Source organism: Acartia tonsa, chromosome 14 (genome assembly GCF_053477335.1).
Source record: "Acartia tonsa isolate MP-2025a chromosome 14, ASM5347733v1, whole genome shotgun sequence".
In the NCBI taxonomy this organism is placed as follows: Eukaryota; Metazoa; Arthropoda; class Copepoda; order Calanoida; family Acartiidae; genus Acartia; species Acartia tonsa.
The window spans coordinates 34,161,244-34,184,456 of NC_137273.1; the positions used below are offsets into that span (position 1 = coordinate 34,161,244).

Here is a 23,213-nt window from a genome sequence, read left to right on the forward strand (position 1 = left end):
ATTGAAAAGTTTGAATACTAATTGTTAGTTGGAAACAACCAATCCAAATAAAAGTTTTATCAAACGAATAAGATAACGTGGTTATAAACTTATTTTTATAGTCCAATGTACCTTCGATCCCTCGGGTTCTTTTTGACCTCTGAACCAAGAGTAAAGATAAATGTCCAGAAGTACGTTTTAAACAGTTTAAATGATGTAATATTTCTGTTTTTCCCAAAGTACATTTAATTTGAAAGATAGCCTTCAAATCTACAGATTTCTTTTTAACTTATTTGTGTAATACTAGAGATATGCAAAAGGGCACCTAGTATAATTCTATTTCAAACACTCGAATATTATTAGTCAGAGAAATGGGAATGGTTTAGCCAATAAAAAGGGGCTAATTAGATTACAGTACACAGGACTTTCAGACAAATTCAATGCCTTGCCCGTGTTATGATAATTTATAATCTACTAGCACCTATGCCCCTAGAAGCCTCTGGGGGCACTTGATTGCAATGGGGAGAGAGGACGATTTCTTTTGGGAGGATGATGATATCCTCCCATAAAATAATGATAAACCTTCCCTAGACCTAGGAGGAGCTTCATTGAAAATGAGTACCATATATGTTCCGCGGTTAGCGAGATCCATTAGTACACACAGACAGACAGACATCATGTTAATTTTTTTTATAAGGATATGTGTATGATTTTATTTTGAAACAGCACTTTAAAACAACCCCCATACTTTTAACATTTTAAATAATAAATGAAGTTTAAAAGTTCTTTACAAATCTAAAATTCCTTTCATATATATAAAAACAATATAACAAATGTTAGAGTTGTTGTTCTACTGATATCTATAATACAAAGTAGAACGATGTCTGTCTGTCCGTCTGTCCGTCTGACCGTCTGTCCGTCCGTCTGTCTGTCTGTCCCTTAAGATCTCGGTAACCACTGAACCGATCGGATTCTACTCTTCAGGGTATCTACCTATTGGTCCTGTGGTGGTTTTAAGCTATTTTCTCGGGGGGTGGGACACCCCCAACCCCCCCAAAAACCAAAAAATCCCCCCCCATTTTTTTTTTTTTTTTTTTTTTTTTTGAAGGAGTTTCCATGGTCCTTTATGGTCTCTCGCAATAATTTTTTTTTATCACCTCTTGGGCAAAGCCCCTAGAGGCTAGGGGCGAAGCCGCTAGTTTACATATAAAATGTCAGAATTTATTAAGAAAAACTTTAAGTGTATGTTTGCCAGTCCATTTGGCTGTTTTGGGAATAGAACGAGATTTTCTCAGCTGCTATTACTGTATTCGAAGGGGGGAAAAAGAGCCCAAAGCAATCCCAAACCTCAAATTTGAAAATGAAATGGCTTTTTTTTATATAAAATGAAACTTTTTCTCGTGTGTCACACCACTCCTCAACCGAACTTTATATTAAAAAAATGTCCCAAACATTCGGACAATTGGGGGTTCAAATAGGACCTAGTGGTAGTTAGAATCAGTTGAGAACTAAATCCTAGCCGTTCCTTCTTGCCAGATATTGCCATTTTAAGATTTTAGTCAAATTACACTAAAAAACCTGATACAGACTTCACTCTTCTGTGAATATTTTAGTGTAATTGTAGTGGGACAGCCCTAAAATAGAGAAGCTTTGCTCCTTTGACCAAACTGACTGCCTAGAGTTCCTAACAGGAAGTGTCTTATTGTGTTAACACAATTTGGGATTCGAACCCATTCCCAAAACTATCCAATGTGGAATAGCTGTATATTACAGCATGACGACAGTAATTTGTCTATAAGGCTTAGGCAATGGATGCCCTTCTGGATATCCTCTGCTAATCCTGGCAGTAATTGGTGATTAGCTCCTTGTTGGACTTGTACCTGGTGTTCCCCACAGCCAGGCCTCTGCGCTGAAAGTTTGGCCTGGTCTTGACCACCATCTCTGTCTTGGGCGTTAGTTTGATTTTTCTGGGCCTTCCCCAGGCTTGGCAGGGCTGGGGCCACTGGCTTAATAGGAGTGGTGGTACGTGGCTTCTCTCCCAACTGATCTATACCATCAGCTTGGGTTCATCAAACAGTAACTGTGTCCCCCAACTCCATCAGAAAGAACCCTCCCAGGCTCAGAGTATGCGGCCCACCACCTGCAGCTATCCTTCCATGGCAGGTGTGCTGATCTGGGATTGGCAGGGGAGCATCTCATCTTAGCTCTACCCTGATCTTAATCCTCCAGGAGATCATAGTGGTGTGCTTCTTGAACTATGCCCTAAACCTGGAAGGTTTCTTTCTGAGGGAGTTGGGGGACACAGTTACTGTTTGATGGAGATGATGGTATGGATCAGTTGGGAGAGTAGCCAAGGTTGCCCCCACTCCCATTAAGCCAGTGGCCCCAGCCCTGCCAAGCCTGGGGAAGGCCCAGAGCCCCTCCCACCACCAGCGACTAAAGACAAGATAACTGTCTGGCCAAGGCAGCTCTCATGAGGCCACTGTCAGCCACAGCCATTGTCCCAATTTGTTCAGAGCTGACCGATGACCAGGATATGGGTAGCATGGAGTTGCTGGCCATTCCCATCAAGATAGGGGCCCTAATAAGGTGAAACTAGAAAATTGGACAGGGACTATTCTAAGTTGTACACCGTTATGGTGTTCAATGTGCCTCAAGGAGGCGCGAATTGGATAGGGTTGGGTTTACAAATCAAACTGCCACCCAGGACAGAGATTCATTGCCCAAGCCTTGTATACAAATTACTGTCGTCTTGCTGTAATATACAGCTATTCCATGTTGGATAGTTTTGGGAATGGGTTCGAATCCCTACTTGTGTTAACACATTAAAGCACTTCCTGCTAAGAACTCCAGGCAGTCAGTTTGGTCAAAGGAGCAAAGCTACTCTATTTTGGGGCTTTTCATTACAATTACACTAAAATATTCACAGAAGAGTGAAGTCTGTATCAGGTTATTTAGTGTAATTTGACTAAAATCTTAAAGTGGCAATATCTGGCAAGAAGGAACGGCTAGGATTTGGTTCTCAACTGATTCTAACTACCACTAGGTCCTATTTGAATGCTCAATTGTCCGAATGTTTGGGACATTTTTTTAATATAAAGTTCGTTTGAGGAGGGGTGTGCGTGTTATTTGATTCCTAGTATTTTTCAGTAAATATTAAACTTAACAAAATTAAATTTTTCATCAAAAATACTCCTTTGCTATTTATTAATATTATCATTTTTGTCTTAACAACTTATAGTAGTTAAATAATTGGGCGTTAGGAAATATTGATTATAACAAAACAAATAATAAAAATAGTTATTAATCGCCTCGTATTATAGACATTTTGACGCGAATATAAAACTAAAAAAATATAGGATTAAAACCAGTTCTGTATACCCCAAGGGGCCGAAGGTCAGGGCGCACAAAACTGGTATTAATTTTATGATATTCCCTTTAGTATTTGTGAAAAAATGTATTAATCCGATGTTATACATGATTATTCAGTAAGGCTGAGAACCGGTTCTAATCCAGCGGATATTAATCGGTTTTGAAGCCATACTGGAAACAGACGTATAACGAAACAAACAAAAACTATATGTAGGAGCTTCTCATTTTGAAAGACAAAGCATAATTTTGATGCTTATTTTAACTTAGGTTGGAAAATCCACACAGGGGCTTCAAATATTTTTTTAATAAAAAAAGGAAGTACCTATTGTTTCGGAAGTCAAGATAAATGTTTGAGTTAAAAACAACATCTACCTATTTTGAATAAAAAAATTAAGTATAAAAGATGCATAGAAACCCTAATACATTTTGTTTGAACAATGATTGTTCATGGCTATTTCAGAAGTAAAGAGGAAAATGATTTATCTATAGGTGCAATATCCTTCCCACTGTTTTATATAATGGAATAAGTAATGAGCTATTATTATTGATTAGATGACGGGTAATAAAAATCTGAAATAGAAATGACGCAAATGACGCAAATTCTGACGCAAATTCTGACGCAAATTCTGACGTTTATCTAAAAATGCAACATATAATAATAGCTATTAAAACAATTTTCAAGCATAACTTTTATCTTATTAGGATAACAATTAAATAAGAAAATTATTTTTACCATATGAAATTCGTGATCAAACACCTAATTGAAAAAAAATGCAAGACATAGCTTTTATTTTAAGAAAGACTAGGGGCAACGGACGCCCCCAAGAAGCCTCTAGGTGTTCTTAAGGTGGGAGGGGGATAAGTCAACCACCCTTCTACTTTTTAATTTGAGTTTTAATAAAAAATATTCAGAAAAAAAATTTTATAAAAAAAAACTTTGGCGCACTTGTATAAACACCTTATCGCTCACAAGTTTTGGTATAGATAATCCAGAACCATCCAGTTCAAAGGGAATGGAGAAAGAGAGGGGGTGAATCTATCCGAAAATAGTTATGATCGAGATCTTCCTTCATCATTGATTAATGTGAGAATATTTTATAAGAAAAGGGTGGTGAAGAAATTCTTTAACATTGTTCGAGGAATGGATCTACAGCGATTTCAATCAATTTAAATTTTGTTTTGATTGTGTATTGGTATTATTTTCATATGGTAATTACTAATTAGTAATGTTATATATTATTATGGTCCTACGACAAACGCAGGAGTCCCAAACGTCGGAGTGGACAAACGCAGGAGTGAATACTTAACCTAACCTAACATAATTTAAACTATTTTTTAGGCTTTTTAAATGCCTAACCCCTGCGGGGGGCTTATGTGTATATTCATATCTTAACCTAACCTAACCTCTATAGAAATACCTAATTAAATCAATATTTTAACACTCCTGCGTTTGTCCACTCCGACGTTTGGGACTCCTGCGCTTGTCCTGGAACCGTCATTAAAATAGGTAAGCTTTGCAAATATGAAATTTAAAATATTTGATGAATTTTTCCTTTTTTATAACAAAATATATTACCTACAAATATTGATAAAACTTTTAAATTTTTTTTAATGCTATTAAAATATAAAAGGATATATTTTTTAATTTATGTTATTTTACCTTTACTAGAGTAGCCTGAAATTACTAACTAATTTCTAAAAGTTGTTTTCACTTTACATTTTGAGATTTAATTTTTCACTTATTTTTGTTTTAGCATCTAGGGGCTTCTAATTTGAAAGGTCAGGGTGGGGTCAGAAAAATAGACTAAAACAATCCTATTAATAATCAATTTTAAAATACATAAGATAGCCTAAAACCATTCTTTGATCTAAGTAATGCTTTTTTTAAATGGAGAATTCAATCGCTTTAGTGGTTTGCGAGATCTTAATGGACAAACTAAAAGATTTGTGCTTGCATAAAATTGTTAAAAATTGTATAAAAGCATTTGTATTAAAGAATATAATTTAGTTGTAAGTTGAAACCAAAATTATCATCAGCTGACCATAAACTTGGCATGCACCCTCTCACTGAGGGGTGAGTGTCCCCCTCCCTCCCCTATCCAATTGTGCATGGCGTCTTCAAAATATGCATTTTCAAGCCCTTAACATTTCCACCACCCCTTGTTACTACACCCCTGCGGACAGGGAAGCAGGGATAAAACAATGAACTATAATTTAATCAAATCCCAATATAATCTAAAAAAGAAACATAATTTTAGAGCAATTATTTTGTAATGGTAGGAAAGAAGCCTAATTGCCATTGTACTCTCCCTCCCTGGGGGAAGCAATACATCAACCAATGTTTAGAAGCAATTAAAGGCCTTTAGATGTGAGAGTTAGCTTAGCTGTTTGAGAACACTATATACATGATGCTCCCTACCAAGGTCACAGGAATAATATTTATGCATACAACACAGACACACATTATTTTACATCCATTGATTACAGTATTCATATTTCAGGATTGTTATTAAGAGGCTGTAATTGTCATAAAATTTTGAACTTGAACGTCTGTCCAATGTTTAGAAATGATGGGTTACAAAGACAGGTAGAAATATTAAGATAGATGTTCTTCACAGCTCAGGGGACATTTTATGGAGGGGGGGGGGGGTTGAGATGGATGTTATTGAAGGTGGGAGGGGGGTTTGATTGTTTTGAGTGTGGGGGGTGGGGTGGGGAGGAGGGAACCAGAATCACTCAATAATGGGACCTCTACCTGGTTACAAACCTGGAAAAGAGGTGGAGACTTGGGGGGGGGGGATATGGGGAGGGGAGTATAAAAAGAGGGGTGGAGTGGAGGTGAGCTTTTGGGTGTGGGTTATTATTTCTAAAGGAGAATGTAGGTAAGAAAAGAGAAATATATAAAGAGAGAGAGTTAAATCACGTTTTAAATTAATAACAAAATCATTTTTAGCAATCAATTACATTATATAACTTGATGTAAACAGTTTATTAAAATTATTATAACTTATACATTTTTTCAATGTCACTTGATTTTACTATATAACCTTATCAGTTATGATTGGCAGAAAACCGAAAGTATAACTACTGTGTACTAGTGTTCGAGTCTCGTGCTCTTAGTCTGGTGTACACCAAGGGCCTACTGAATCATGGTTAGAACACACACGGGGATGACAACTACAAAATAATCAGCTGATACATTTTTTTTCTTGTAAAATATATAAGTATACAATTTTTTGAAAAAACTATCATAATATTTGAATAAAAAATATACATTGATTAATCAAATTTGAATATTTATTCATTATCAACGTAAAAAAAACATTTTCATATAAAAAATCTTATGTTCTATAATAAAACATTTGTTAAAAAATAGTTTTAACATAAATCTGAATTTTTAAAAAATATATAGGATTTGAACAAGAAGAAAATTTCTAAATTAACATTTTGTAATAATAAAATTTTTAAATAGCGTAGTTTTTTTTGTAAAAAAAAACATATTTATTCGTATAAGAAGTCTATGCATGTCTTCAGTCAGCCATGATTGGTCGTGCACACACTGTGACACGCACACACACACAGCAGCCTCTGGAACTCGCCAACCTCCTGACAGATCTACCAACTCACAATACCATTTGGTACCATGTTTCACATAACATTTTTTTAGAGTAAAGTTCCATTAAATTGGAATTAAATTTCAGAGTTTTTGTTTGAAAATAAATTTTTTTACAAAAAAAATTGACATTAACTATTTTAGGTTGGTAAAGGGCAACCTCTCTTCCTTTTCCTAAATAACCCCCCCCCCCCCCTCCTTCTAGGTGCACTCCCAAGAGCCTTTGATTTCCTCTTTCTGTAGATATATATCCCCCCCCCCCCCACCATTCTCCATCTGATTTAAGTTTGAGAATAACTTTGCTCTTACCATGCATTTTCTGCTCTCTTCCTCTTTCTCTCTCCTTCTTTCTCTCTCTCTATCTTTAACTCGACTCTCTCTCTTTTTCTATAAAAGAATAATGTGCAAACCAGGCATAAGCTATTCTACTCTATATTCCTTTCTTTCTCTTTCTCTCTCTCTCTTTCTCTCTTTCTCTCTCTCTCTCTCTCTCTCTCTCTCTCTCTCTCTCTCTCTCTCTCTATCTCTCTCTCTCTCTCTCTCTCTCTCTCTCTCTATCTCTCTCTCTCTCTCTCTCTCTCTCTCTCTCTCTCTCTCTCTCTCTATCTATCTCTCTCTCTCTCTCTCTCTATCTCTCTCTCTCTCTCTCTCTCTCTCTGACTAGAAGCGGAACAGCTAAAGTGTAGCTGAAGGGAAATGGCAAGGGTGTTAGTGTGTAGTTGTACCCTCTCTGTATAATTACACAAATACAAGGATCATGTTAGTGTGTAGCTGTACCCTCTCTGTATAATTACACAAAACAAATACAAGGATCATGTTAGTGTGTAGTCGTACCCTCTCTGTATAATTACACAAATACAAGGATCATGTTAGTGTGTAGTTGTACCCTCTCTGTATAATTACACAAATACAAGGATCTAGTGTGTAGTTGTACCCTCTCTGTATAATTACACAAATACAAGGATCATGTTAGTGTGTAGTTGTACCCTCTCTGTATAATTACACAAATACAAGGATCTAGTGTGTAGTTGTACCCTCTCTGTATAATTACACAAATACAAGGATCATGTTAGTGTGTAGTCGTACCCTCTCTGTATAATTACACAAATACAAGGATCATGTTAGTGTGTAGTCGTACCCTCTCTGTATAATTACACAAATACAAGGATCATGTTAGTGTGTAGTCGTACCCTCTCTGTATAATTACACAAATACAAGGATCATGTTAGTGTGTAGTCGTACCCTCTCTGTATAATTACACAAATACAAGGATCATGTTAGTGTGTAGTCGTACCCTCTCTGTATAATTACACAAATACAAGGATCATATTAGTGTGTAGTCGTACCCTCTCTGTATAATTACACAAATACAAGGATCATGTTAGTGTGTAGTCGTACCCTCTCTGTACAATTACACAAATACAAGGATCACAACATCCATATGTAGCGAAGCATGAACATCATGTATTTTAGAACAATAGAACAATACACAGAATAATACAGAGAGAAAAATAGAGTTTAATCCTATTATATAAAATAACTAGCGGCTTCGCCCCTAGCCTCTAGAGGCTTTGCCCCAAAAGGTGATCAAAAAAAATTAAAATGAAATTCGTAAAAGGACCAAAGAAATCTCCTGCAAAAAAAGGACCAAGGAAATCTTCTGCAATAATAAAAAAAAATGGGGGGGAATTTTTTTGTTTTTTTTTGGGGGGGGGTTTGGGGGTGTCCCATCCCCCAAGAAAATAGCTTAAAACCATCACAGGACCAGTAGGTATAATCCCTGAAAAGTAGAGCCCAATCGGTTTAGCGGTTACTGAGACCTTAAGCTTCAGACGGACAGACGGACAGACATCGTTCTACTTTGTATTATAGATAAGATTTTAATAACTACTGAACCAGTTGAGTTGTTAATTTTAGGGAAGTTTCATAGAGGTCCTAGGATAGGCTATTAGATTTAGAGATTCAAGTCTATCATGGGATAGTACTTAGACAGTGTGCGACCTTAGCTTCTAACAAAAAAGCGCGTCCTTGGTGTGAGAGAAAAAAAGGGGGTAAAGTGGTTTTCATATTTCCCCATAATGACGGGCAGACGCACGGACTTACTAGCCCTAACTTAGAGCAGCTATGCTACAAAAAAATATAAAAGAATTTTTGAAAACAGTCAACCAACCCTTTTGCAGCGAGAGGGAGAGAGAGCGAGAGAGAGAAAGAGAGAGGAAGAGAGAGGAAGAGAGAGAGAGAGAGAGAGAGAGAGAGAGAGAGAGAGAGAGTTAGGTAAGGGTAATTGTAAGTGCTTCAAAGTCATGCAAATTATTAAATGTTAAGGGGGAGGGGGGATTCTTTTACTTCAACTTAGAGATAGAGCGGCTTAAACATTTCTAATTCATGATAGGTACTTTCCATAAATGTTGAAAAAAAAGAATATATTGTGATGTATGTAAATGTATACAACACACACACACATACATACACCCACACACACATACACACACACACACATACACCTTCCTAGCAGTCACACCCACACCCATTCTGTTACTCCTATGCATATATACATACACCTAGATCACCAATACTTCCCTATCCCCAAAAAAATAACTCCCCCCCCCCCCCAATTTTGTTGACCAAAGAAAAACTGTTGAAGAATAAAAAGTGGAAGTGGGTTGTTCGTGGTTGTAAGCCAGTAAGATGCTTGGATTTCTAGTAAATGCAGGAATCTTAAGGGATAAGACAATGGATGATAAATTGATGTACATCCCCAAAAATGCAAATAAAAATTTTCTTTAGATTAAATTATTGGTGGAAAAGTTTGGACACTTCTAGTTAAGAACCAATCAATCACAAGTCAACTGACGAATCTCAAGAATTTTAGCCTGTGAGTAAGATATAAAACTTTGGGTACCAGTGTATTTTCCAATGCAATGTCCCGTCCCTCCCTGAGTAAAAGTAAAAGTATTCCCTTCTTACGCAATCTCAATATCATCTTTGACAAGTAGCACCAATAGTAGATTCATTGATAGATGGATAGATGAACATCTGGATTAATAGATTAAATGATAGATGGACGGAAAAATAAATTAAGTGATAAATAGATGGATGGATAACAAAAATTAGTAGACGGATGGATAGATGGATAAAAAAATGGATGGATATAGAGATGGGTTTATACATAGATGGAAAGATAGATGGATAGAAAGATGGATAGATAGACGGATAGATAGATAAATGGATAGATTGATTGATAGATAGATGGATAGATAGATGGACAGATAGCTGGATAGTTAAATGGATAGATAGATAGATGGATAGATAGATAGAGGAACATCTGGATAGATGGGAATATTTATAGATATGTAGATAGAAAGATAGATAGTTACACCGATAGATGGATAAACAGACAGAAAGATGGATAGATTAACAGGAAGATAAATGGATACTTGGATTGATAGATAGATGAATAAATGAATGGATAAACGAATGGCTAAATAGATGAACAAATTTATGGAAAGATGAATCGATAGATATATGAATATAGGAATAGATTAATGAAAAAAATAAATATGAATAGATGAATGGATGGATAGAAAGATGGATGCATAGAACAATTGAGTTAGTTGGATAGATGAATGAATGAAGTAAATGTATGAATAGAGGATAGATTTAGAATATTAACAATATGGATAAAAACTTACATAGCTGCCTATATACGTTTATTCCCTTGGGAGTTTTCTTTCTTTATCTTTATATATTTTTCCTTATTTTTTTGTAGCGAAGCTACTCTATAATTTAAAATGTCCGTCCATCCGTCGGTCCGTCCTTCTGTCCGTGTGAAACGTTTTGGGGGAAATGTGATTTTCTCGGCTCCTGTTCAAGATAGACGCCTGAAATTTAGGGATTAATAGTTATTTCTCGCATCGTATTATAAACAGCTTTTCGCGGATATAGAATGTACAATTATAAGAGTAAAACCAGTTTTTTTAGCCCCGAGATGCCAAACCGGTTTCTATCCACCGGATTCGAATGAATACGAGAAATTATATTATATTCTTCATATTTTCACCAAGTTTCTTTACGATTCGTCAAATAATTGAGGTGCTAAATCGATAGATATGCTTATTGGTTGGGATGCGAGTTCGATTCCTAGATTTTTAATTATGATTTTCTCAACTACTATTTAAAGATAGACAGCTGAAATTTTTATATTTTACATATCCCCACTAAGTTTCATTAAGATTTGCTTATTGGTTGTGGTGCTAGATCTATTCCTTGATTTTCACAATATAAACTTCAAAAGGTTTCGTAATTTATTTTAGTTTAATATTTCCAGATGTCCATCCAGAATTTTTGAGCTTCGCTACTTGTCATTCTTGTTTTTTTTTATTTCATATATTAGCAGTAAATTTAAGGGATAAGATAATGGACGATAAATTAAAAATCTTCAATGTTTATAAACAAAATTACCCCGTCTGAATATTATAATTTATTGTTAAAAAGTTTTAAAACAACAAAACAGAATTCAGTAAATAACACAAACAATTTTTAGTAAAACAAGGATGAAACCAGCCAAAAGTAGCGAAGAACAAATAATTCATTTAGTGACAAATGAAAAAAGTGCTGGAATCGAGAAGAATAAGACAATGGCCGATAAATTTATGTACATTCTCAATGTTAATACACAAAATTACCCCTTTTGTATTTCAAAAAAAATAGTGGTTGAAACGTTTGAACACTCAACTTAATAAACCCCATATTTCTCTTGACAGACGGATTGACGGACAGAAAGTGAATTGTAGAGTAGATTTGATAATAAAAATACTTATTCTAAAACAGACAATAATAAAAGTATCTGAATATATACATATATGTATATATGATGCATATTGAAACAGGATATACTATATTTAGAGTATGCTTCTATTTCTGTTAAAAACAAGTATGATAACATCCATAAAAGCAAAGCTCTAGGATCAGAAGTTAGGAAAATTTAAGCATGTTTGAATTTAATAAGCAACATTACAAAAATTGCACTAGCCTTCTGATAATGATTATCTATTTTTGGTTATATCTTATCATTGTGGGAATCATCATGCAAGATCAAAAATCAATAAATGTAAAAAAAAAACTCTTTAGTCTAATATGTTATGGTTTGATCATAAGATCAACTGAAAATTGATTGCCCATTTCTTCCCTAATTTCCGAAGTTGTACAACAGATAACCTCACTATTGCAAAAGTCATTTTCAGCTACTCCGGTCAAAGGAAAAAGCGATATAAGGTATAAACGATTTATACATTTTACATAACAAATTTAAATTTTTCAATTTTTTTTGAAGTTTGAAGCTTTTTAAGCTAATAGTAAATATTGAGATAGTATGAGTGTGCTATGTACACAATCGGAAACTAGAATTTAGCTGACCTGATATAAAGTATAAAAGTTGTAAAAAGAATGTGAACTATGAGAGAACAATACAACAAGTAGAAAGTCTTCTATACATTAGGGATCTTAAGGGATAAGACAATGGACAATAAATGTATGTACAATCCATATAATTATAAGCAAAATTACCCCTGTAGTAGCTTGAAAATATTGAATTAAAAGTTAGTTTGAACCAACCAATCAAGATTAATTCAACGTCCCAAAAATTTTGGAACGAAAGAAAAACAAACTAATAAACTTTGGTTGCTAGTATAATTTCCCCTTCTTCCCTGACTTTATAGAGCCAGAGATGGGTTTTTGAAAGATGTATGCCGCGTTTTTCGACATTTTTTCGACATTGATTGATTGAACGAAGACGATAGGATTTCAATACAGAGTATACAACTTAAGAATTCAAAATTTTAAAATTATTATTTTAGCCATTTGTATAATGTCTAATACAGCTCTAAAAAGATGCATTAATTAATATGCAGCAAAAATTGATTGAAGATAATTTGTTTTTCTTCTATGAAGGCCGTTCCAACAAAAGCGAAATAATTAAATGAATAGTTGTATACTCTGTTTAAATTTCGCTAATTAAAAAAACGCGACATTCATCTATCAAAAACCCATCTCTGTTTTAGTCTGTTTTATTTAAAGTCTTATGAGGGAGGGAGAGGACATTGGAATGTGAATTATGTAGGTACCCAAAGTTTTATAACCATTTTATTTTATACGTAGGCTTAAAAACTTTTGATACTTTTATTTAATTTTGATTAGTTGGTTCCAAATTAGTTGTAAACTGTTGCCTTATCATTGGGGATGATTTTTTTTACCATTGTCTTATCCCTTATGATCCCTAATTTTTACTAAATTCAGCAATATATAGTAAGCCGTGAATTTAATTTCCGTATTTAGTTAAGGATAATAAACTCTAAGGTAGAAAAAAATAAAAAGCGACAAAAAAGGGTCTGTCTGCCAATAATTTTAAATGGTTAAACATGTCCTATAGTTAGGAGAATCTACACTATAAAAATCAGACCTAAATTCTTAATAGCACCTGAGAAAACATAATCTTTGTCAGATTGAAGAACGGAAAGACCGACCCTAGTTAAAGAAAATTTTGCACTTCTAAAATGTTTATAAACCTTTTTTGAAAGAGAAGAAAATGAATAGTTAAGAATGGATCTTGAGGAATGAACGAAAAATTAATGTACATTCCAAATATAAATAAACAAAATCTCCCCTTCTGTAGATTAAAATTGTTAGTTAAAAGGTTTGTACACTGCCATTCAAAATTTAATGAAAGTAACCATTGTTTTGAGCTATAAAACTTTGGGTACCAATCACAAAAAAAAATATTTTCTTACCCTTTAGTACAGACATATTGAATGAAATGTTTGTAAATGTATGTAAACTAAATCCCAAAGGGTTAATGTTACATTTTTATTGGTCATTTTATTTCAAGCAAAGTTTGGATACATTTAGGGTTTTACCGTCTGTAGCGTATGTTAAAATAGGTCTATTGAATTAAATCCTTGTATAACGATTCTTGTAACAAAACAATATGATATGATATATTGAAATTCTGTTTTGCAAAACAAAATTATCTGTAATTGAAATATTAAAACCTACTTCTTGATATTAAATTCCCATTATAAATTATCCTAAACATACAGGGGGATTCCAAGAATGATAAGGCACTATATAATATGCATAGGAATTAATATCTTTATGTTTTTATTAATGTTGTTGTCCGTTGTTCTTTTTTTACACAGTGTCCATAGAGGAATAAAACGCCCCCCATCTCCAAGTGGGTGCTGCCAACAGTTGTTTTGGGGTTGCAAAAATAGAGACATACTCTTGAAGACCTAATTTAGAGAAGCTTTGTTAGTACATAGTACCAAATCTTAAAAGGAGTCATTATTTAAAATCAAAGATAAGCAAATTATATTATATTTATATCGCTGTAAAAAAAAAAAAAAAAAAAAAAAAACATGTCTTAATTGTTTTGTTTTTTATTGAGTTGCCAATCATTTGAGAGATTTAAAAAATCTTTCTCCAAACTTACAATCATTTAGAGAATTAAAGGGATAAGACAGTAGACGATATATTTGTGTACATCCCAATTATGATAAACAAAATTATTTGAACCAACTAATCAAACTGTAATAAAGTACCCAAAGTTGCAGAGCCAATGAATAAGTTAACAAAACTTTGGGTACCAATTTAAATTACAGTCCAATGTCCCGTTCCTTCCTGCAATTATTAAGTTAAGTTTGGTAAGGATATTAACATTTTATTTGCTATAAAAGTTTGTCAAGATCGGGGAGGAATAATTATTATGAATAAAAAATATATTTCTTCTTTGTACTAGCAACTACTCCCCCCCCCCCTATAGAGGCCTCTAGTGGCACTTTAGGGAAGAAAAAATGAGGAGGGGTATTTTTCCTGAGGTGATTTATCTTAGGAGGGTGGTAGTACACTCCCCCAAAATAGTTATAAACCTTCCCTGGAACTATAAGAAGCTTCACTATAAAGAACGACATTGTAGTTTATCGGTTAGAGATTTTAAAAGACAGACAAACATCGTGTTACTTTTACATACATGGATAATTTGTCCATGTCCAAGAGTTTGGAAAATTGTAAAAGTTAATTAAAAATGTATTAACCAAATTTGCAGAGAATAAGAAATTTATAAACTGATATAAACTTTAGAAATCCTAAGGGATAAGACAATGGACGATAAATTATTCCGTTTTTGGCCAACAAATGAGAAAACATGCTTATTAAGTAAAATTTAAAGTCCAATGTCCCCACCCTCCCTGGATAAACCTACTGGTAAATAAACTTTATATTTGTTTTCAAGTTTCAATTAGATTTTCGACTTTTTTAATACATAAAGAATGATATGATGAATAATAGAAAATCACGAAACTTTTTACATACATGTATAAATTATGTCTTTTGTAGCATAACCGTCAGATTAATTGTGTGGTATGTTGATCAATGTTCTTTTTAAAAGGGGACCTTACACAAATATGAGTGGTCTAATCTTATTTCCCCCATAGCGTTACAGACTTATATTCAGACAGAGTAAATTTAAGAGTAGTTCCGCTGCTAAAACTAAATTTATCTTTATTAAAACACGTAAATATAATTTATTTTAATCAACAGAGACATATTTTATAACACATAACATAATATTAATTCTTGAACATAATATTATTAATCTAAGACTATTAATAATTATTTGAAGCTTGATTTGAATTTATAATGAAATAATTCAGAATGATAAAAACCCCTACTATAATGATTGGGATGTACAAAATTCATCTAATTCAAGTCCTCCCTTTCAACTTAGAGGTGTAGAGGTATAAGTTAGTTAATCACAAGTTTGCTTGAATAAGTAAACCCATTTCAGTTTTTTTAGCATACGTCCAAAACATTTTATCTATGTTTAGTTAAAATTTTAAAAAAGTTTACATACAAGCAATTTAGCAAAACAGCGTAAAGTGCCGCCAAAAAAATTTCGTCAAACAATAATATGACCAATGAGAGGCCAGTGTAATTTTACCATTGGTCAATTACAATGTATACTTTTTTGTTAATTTTTGTAATTTTTTAAAAAATTTGTAACACTACCTAATAAGCATTCTTGAGTATATTGTACAAAAAAGTTGAGTTAAATTTAGCCAACCAAAAATTCCAAAAATTATATAAATTATTTTAAGATTCATATTTCTCGACTATCTACGTCATATACTAAATCTTGGATATTAATTTCAAATATTTAATTTTGCCAAAACAAGATATTTAATATCAAATCCTGCTTCAAAATGTATATTAACCTTTTTTAGTAGTGTGGGTGATCTGAAAATAGGGCATGTTCGTTAGTCCAACCGTCCGTTTTCATACATTACATAAAAAGTATTTTCTATGCTTTAAGTGTAAGATAAATTTTGTTTATTTTGTTGTTGTTCTATTTTTGTACTTTTCTTGTTATAGCAAAAGTATTTTTTATTAATTTGTTTTAAATGCCAAATTTTGGCCAATATTGTCTATTTGACAGTCGTATAATTCCAGGAATATAGAAATGAGACCATAGATTTAATATTAATTCTTTAGTTGCATTGGACTCTGGGACTAGAGCTAATGCAACTTTTCTTATTTTGGCTAATTATTAAAACTTTGGTGGGTATGCAGATGCAGCTAATTTTTTTATGCTTTAAGCAGACTAAGCTCCATAAAAATAATAATTATTGAGTTTCCATGCTTAAAACAAGTGATAAATGGAGTGATTACATCTTCTTTGTTGGAATAGTCAGGGATTCTCCAAACTAAAATAAACAAAATAGATTAATCCAGGAATATGGATACTGGATGATAAATAGATTTACAACTCAAATGATGATAAAAAATCTCCTCGTATTGGTTGGAAAGTCTAAACACTACTTGTTAAAAACCAACCAAACAAGTTTTTATAAAAGTTTTTAGACTAGGAATGAGAAAACTTTGGGCACCAGTGTAATATATAGCTCAATGTCCCCTCCCTCCATAGTAAAATTAGATAAATCATATTGTATGTGATTCATCCTTCAGCAAATTTTGTATTGTATTTTAATCAGCAATAGAATGTATATTTTATTATTAGAAGAGCATTTATGTGGTACAGAAATCATTTATGTATTTAGTTTTGTGTTTTAACACTTAATCCACTAGAGGCTAAAGGCAAAGCCACTAGTTACTAAAATATTTACCTTTGTAGGGCTGACCGAAGAGGTGGGGGAAGATGGTCTGGATTGATACGGAGTAATGTCCAAACCTAAGAAGATAGTACTTATTTCTTGCATCGTATTATTAACAACTTTCCGCGGATATAAAATGTACAATTATCTGATTAAAACCATTTTTAGCCCCAAGATGCCAAAGGCATGGGCTAAAAAACTGATTTTTATCTTGTGATTGTACATCTTCATATTCGTAGAAAACTGAATATACTATAATGTTAGACATAATTATTTTGTATGGTTGAAACCGGTTCTAATCTACTGGATTAATCGGTTTAGAATAAATATATGAAAAATATTAATCTATCTTAAATTGCCCTTTCCCTGTATCCCTGGGGTACTATAAACTGACCTCTAGAGAGATAGTTAGCTATCAGCTCTGTATCTATTTCAGTATCTTTTTCTTGCACCTTCTTCAGGGCAGAAGCAACTAAGCACAAATCTCCGCGGAGGTCCTGAAACATTTCATCAAATATTTTTATGCAAGAACTATTTTTCAGCGGTAAAAGGTGTTTCAAAAGCTGCTTCACATTTTTTTAATAATAAACCAACAGTTTTGGTATTAAAAGTATAAAAATTCATGCAAATTTCTGCATAAGGGCTAGGTCTTGTGCTGTGGTGCCCTCTGTAAGTAAGAAGATTAACTATTGTTTTCTTATTGTCATTATTTCAGCTTAAATTGGATTAATTTTTATAACTTTAAGATAAAAGTGTAAAGAAGCATTTTATTATCTAAATGATTGTTTCTTTTTTTTAATATACAGTTATGTAAAAATTTAGTTCTTTTTTTGTTCTTTGTAATCTGAGAAATTAAAATAAACAAATTAAAATAAAAATTTAATACTATACAAAAATGTTATTTTTTACATGATATTCTTTTAAAAATGTGTTTAATTTGGTGAAAAAAAATAACACTTTTTAAAGATAATGTCATTAAAAATTTAATTTAACATTTTTAAATAACAGAGCTACCCAATATTGTTTAGGTTTGTCTGTTTGTCTTTCATATCCCCTTCCCTTAATTTATCCTCCTCTTACCCTTCTCTGGACAAAAGGACGGATATAAACATATAAAATATATACAATGAACACACCAGTAAATATTAATTTAAAAAAGGATGATTAATGGGGTCATTTTTTTTCGCGTGTTTTCCGTAAAATTATGTTTAACCTTTCAGTCAAATGCCTTCATTAAGTCAAATTGTTCATATTTATAAAGAACGTGTCAAGTTTTGTGATTTTGTTTTAACCCATTCGTGATGAGCAAATAAAGTTCAAAGTTTTGATTTACCGGGCTTCAACAAAATCGATTTTTTCAATAATTACTCAACATAATTAAAAAAGTAAGGTATCAAATTAAAGATCTTACTATTTTTGTTCATAATGGCAATTTTCTTCTTTTTTTGTTGTGTTTTAGTACCTTAAAGCCAACTATTATTTTAAAACTTGAATTACTTACTTAAATAAGAGGTCTACAAAAACAAACGATTGCATATCTCAATTCTTTGGATCATTTTACATCTACACTTACTAAAAACACCGACTAGCTATTTTTTTAAATCACAAAAGTTAGGACACGTTCTTTTGTAAAATACGCGAAAAAAAAGATTCCTTTTTAACCTTTGCTAGATCTATGATTTTATCGGAACTGTTTAGAATATCCACAGTCTGAGTGTAGGGATTGTACCTGAAAATAAATTATAAAATTTAAAATACGTATTCCAGCATTGCCTCGAAACCGCTGGATTAGAACTGGTTCCACCCATATTGAAATATCATGTAAAGCATCGAATTCTAATTTTTTCTGTGGATATTAAGATATTTATTTATATAAATGAATCAGTAAAATTGATATGCACCCCCAATGATAATAAACAAAATTAACAGTAAACACTGTAGATTAGAATTGTTGGTTGCAAAAATGTGGAACCAACTAATCAATATTCCAACCATTATGAGCCAACGACTAAGATAATGTGGTTATAAAAATGTCAAATTATCCGAAAATGAATAAATTTTTGCAAATATTCATTTTTTGCAGATAAGTATATGTATAATAAGATATATAAGTTTTCCGGAATTTTAATGTTAGGGGGAGATTTGAAATCTGAATTAAATTTTAAGGATTTTTTTATAAAATTCGTTTTTTGTATAATTCTTTATCTAAAAGCGGAAATACATTTTAAGTTATTTAATTTTGACCAATAGGATAGGTGGATTAGAAACTACCTGAGCTCTAATTGGTTGAATGATGTACAACACTTAAGCTTCTCCAATCAGACCGCAGATAGTTTTCAATCCACAAATCACAGATGTCAAAATTAATAAACTTAAAATGTATTTTCGCTTTTAGATAAAGAATTATACAAAAAACGAATTTTATAAAAAAAATCCTTAAAATTTGATGCAGATTTCAAATCTCCCCCTAACTTTAAAATTCCGGAAAACTTATATATCTTAATATATAAGTATTTTTATTTGTAAAAAAAACTATAAAAGACAGGTTTCTTAAGGGATAAGACAATTAAAGATAAATTGATTTACAACCCAAATGATTATAAACAAAATAATAAATTTATTGTGTTAAAAAGTTTTGAACAAACCAATCAAAATTCAACAATTAAGTATCCAACGAGCCAACACATATAAGATAATGTGTTTATAAAACTTTGGGTACCAATTTAATTTACTGTCCAATGTTCTCTACCTCCTTGAGTATTATTCTAAAAATGAATAAACATTCATTTTTCTGCATGTAAGTATTTTTATTTGTAGAAACTATAAAAGAAAAGGTTCTTAAGGGAAAAGACAATGAGAGATAAATTAATGTAAATCCCAGTGATGAACAAAAAATCAAGGTTATTAGTTGAAAAGTTTGGACCCAACTAGATAAGAACCAACCGACCAAATTCGGTAAAAGTACCCAAAGTTTTGTGAGCCAACAAATAACACATTAAAAGATAAACTGATTTATAACCCTAATGACGATAAACAAAATAATCAAAAATACTAGTTGAAAAGTTTGGACACTACTAGTTTGGAACCAACCAATCATGTTCAACAATAGAGTACCCAACAATTTTGAGATAACAAATAAGATAATGTGAATATAAAACTTTGGGTACCAGTCCAATGTCCTCTCCCTCCCTGAATATTATCTAAAATATGAATAAACTTTGTCTAACATTCATTTTTCTGCATGCAAGTACATCAAAGTATTTTTATTTGTAAAAACTGTAAATGGATATATATACATAATATTTCAGGGAGGGAGGGGACATTGGATCGTAAATTATACTGGTTCCCAAAGTTTTATAACCCCGTTATATTATTCATTGGCTAGACACTATTGAATTGTAGTAGTATCAAAACTTTTTAACAACAATTTTCATCTACAAAAGGGGTAGCTTTATTATCATAATTGGGGATGTATATCAATTTATCATCCATTGTCTTATCCCTTAAGATCCCTGAAAATACATACACTGTACATATTTATCTTGTTTCAACTAAAAAGTTGTGCATTTTTACATAGGGTTAAGGTTATGATTATAATGTAACAAATGGCAACTGTAGGGAAGGATATCGCTAAAAGCTGAACGGATATGGTTCTCCTTTACAATGAAGCTTGTCATAGGTCCACAGAAGGTTTGTAACTAGTTTTGAAAAGGCCACCTGTCCCCACCCCCAAGAAAAATATTTAATTAGTTACAAGTAGATAGTAGCTTTTGACACCAAGCCTTTGTTTGTATAATCCAGCTTTCCTGAAAAGTATAGATCATCTATTGCCGAGATCTTTTGCTTTAAAACAAGCTAAAAGAAATCTTCAATAAATCTTGAATGGGCTTTGTAAGGGGGAAAGAAGAAGCAGAAAAATAGCTTAAAACTATCCTAGACCCTATATAAATCTTCCCTAAAATGGAGAAAATAATCGGTTAATTGATTTAATACATCCTACCCTATAAACAAAAAACTTAATTCTTTATTTGGGATCTGTATACAATTAATTTCAAAAGACAATAAACTAGTTTTATAAAACCCAATGATGGATTTACATAACTACCCCTTTATCCCAGAAACTTTACCTCTACATTGCAATGTAGACATATATTTACCACCATTCTCAATTCTTATATTTCATTTTTTTCCCTTTTTGTAGCAAAGCTACTCTATAAATAACTTTGTCTGTCCGTCCGTCAGTCAGTCCGTAACGATAAGGGGGGAATTTTATTTTCTCATCTGCTATTCAAGATAGATTTTTTTTGTGAAGATTCCCATTAAGCATTCAGTATGTTATTTACGTTGTCCGTCGGTCTGTCAGTCATGATACAAAATATAAATATTAAAAAATATAAAATATAAAAAAAGGTGAGAAAGGTTTCGTGATTTTTTTCTTCTATTCTTGATTTTAGCAAATGCACTTTGTCCGTATTCCCATTAATGATTTTTTGTGCTTCGCTACTTATGGATGTTGTCATCCTTATTTTTTCTTTGTATGTAAATAAATATGTCCGTCCACCTGTTAGATACAGTATGAGGGTAACGAGAATATCAATTTACACTGAATTTATTTGAAAACAAATTGACGGATTCAGAGCCACGTTGGAATAATTACTTATTTCATTGTATTATAAACAATTTTCCGCGGACAATAAATGAACAATTATGAAATTAATTCCAGTTTTGTGGCGCCAAAGGCTCGGGCCAATAAAACTGGTAATGATTTTATGATTTTTTTATTTGTTATTTGTGGAAAATTGTCTATAATATAATGCGATACAAGATTTTTCAGAGGTGGTTCGTTACCATAGAAAAAAACGGATCTGGAGGCATGGAAAATGAATCCTTAATTTAAAAATAAAAGCCCGAATGAAAGGCCTCGCAGGTATTACGCATAAACTGAATAAAAGTGCAGTTTAATGTATAAAAAAAAACAAGGATGACCACATCCATAAAAAAACAAAGCAAAAATAAAGGCGTGTGGATAAAATGAGTTATATTACAGAAGTTTAATCAAATATTGTTTTTTTTTAAAGAAAATCACGAAACCTTTAAACATATTTTTATAGCATGACTGACAGACCAACGGACCAAGTAAGTTATATATTAAATGCTCATTGGTACAGGAATCTTCTCACAAAAAAATCACCCATTTATCTTGAATAGCAGTCGAGAAAATCATATTTCCTTTACAGGGTGCGGCACATAAATCCGGACAAATTCTAATTTTTAAACAAATGAACATAAAATCGTCAATTTTAAAGATTTTATTGAATTTTAAAAACTGGGAAGCAAAATAGGTATATGACTAGTAGATTATTCAACAAAATCGCCGCCAGCCTCAATCACCGCCTCTACCGGCCTCCTCAACCGCCGGCAGGTCCAGGTCAAAATGTACCTGTCCAAGCTGGCGTAGTTCTCATTGATAGTGGCAATGAGGGAGGTCTTTGTGGTATGGGCACGTCTATTGGTGCATGCTTCAAAGTAGCCCCAGGCCCAAAAGTCCATTGAATTAAGATCGGGCTGCTTGGAGGCCACATTTCCTTAGGAACATGAGTAACCGCCAAATTGACAAAATCCATGTTTTTGCTCTCATTTGGGCTAGGATTTAGCTACAGTGGACTTTAAGTACTCAAAATGCGTGTCTCAATGAGCTTAAGACACACAAAAAAAATTTTGGGTCAAATTTCCAACTCCTTCCCTGTCGGGCCCTACTGTTTGTGATTTCTTAAGGCTCAAAATCTTGAAAAATCGACCTCATTTCGGCTAGTATTGAGCTAAAATGGATTTAAACACGGCAAAATGTGTGTCTCAATGAGCCTAAGACACTCACAAAATTTGGGGTCAAGATTCAAACTCCTTCCCTGTCGGACCCTACGTTTTGTGATTTTGCGCATTAAACCACCGGCGCATTTGGAATCTGCCTTGTTGAACATATGCGCGGCCAGTTTGGTGTATACGTCCATCTTCGTCCAAAGATTTTTTTGTGCTAAAAGGTCATTACCTAAGCTTTCTATAGTGGGGTCAAACGTCCTGATTGGTCA

At 32.8% G+C, this 23,213-nt stretch overlaps 2 protein-coding genes across 3 annotated transcripts in view; one reads left to right on the forward strand and one right to left on the reverse strand.

The window, feature by feature from the left end:
- Positions 1–23,213, forward strand: part of LOC145306504 (uncharacterized) — a 354,771-nt gene that overhangs the window by 215,423 nt on the left and 116,135 nt on the right. The gene's annotated exons all lie outside the window — the stretch shown is intronic.
- Positions 15,578–23,213, reverse strand: part of LOC145305823 (tryptophan 5-hydroxylase 1-like) — a 47,868-nt gene continuing 40,232 nt past the window's right edge. The window contains exons 14-17 of the mRNA XM_080147646.1: positions 18,790–18,856; positions 17,522–17,624; positions 17,140–17,204; positions 15,578–16,719 (exon numbers count right to left, since the gene is read on the reverse strand). Coding sequence (XP_080003772.1) covers positions 16,681–16,719; positions 17,140–17,204; positions 17,522–17,624; positions 18,790–18,856 — 274 coding nt within the window. The 3' untranslated portion in view covers positions 15,578–16,680. The remainder of the gene's footprint in view (positions 16,720–17,139; positions 17,205–17,521; positions 17,625–18,789; positions 18,857–23,213) is intronic.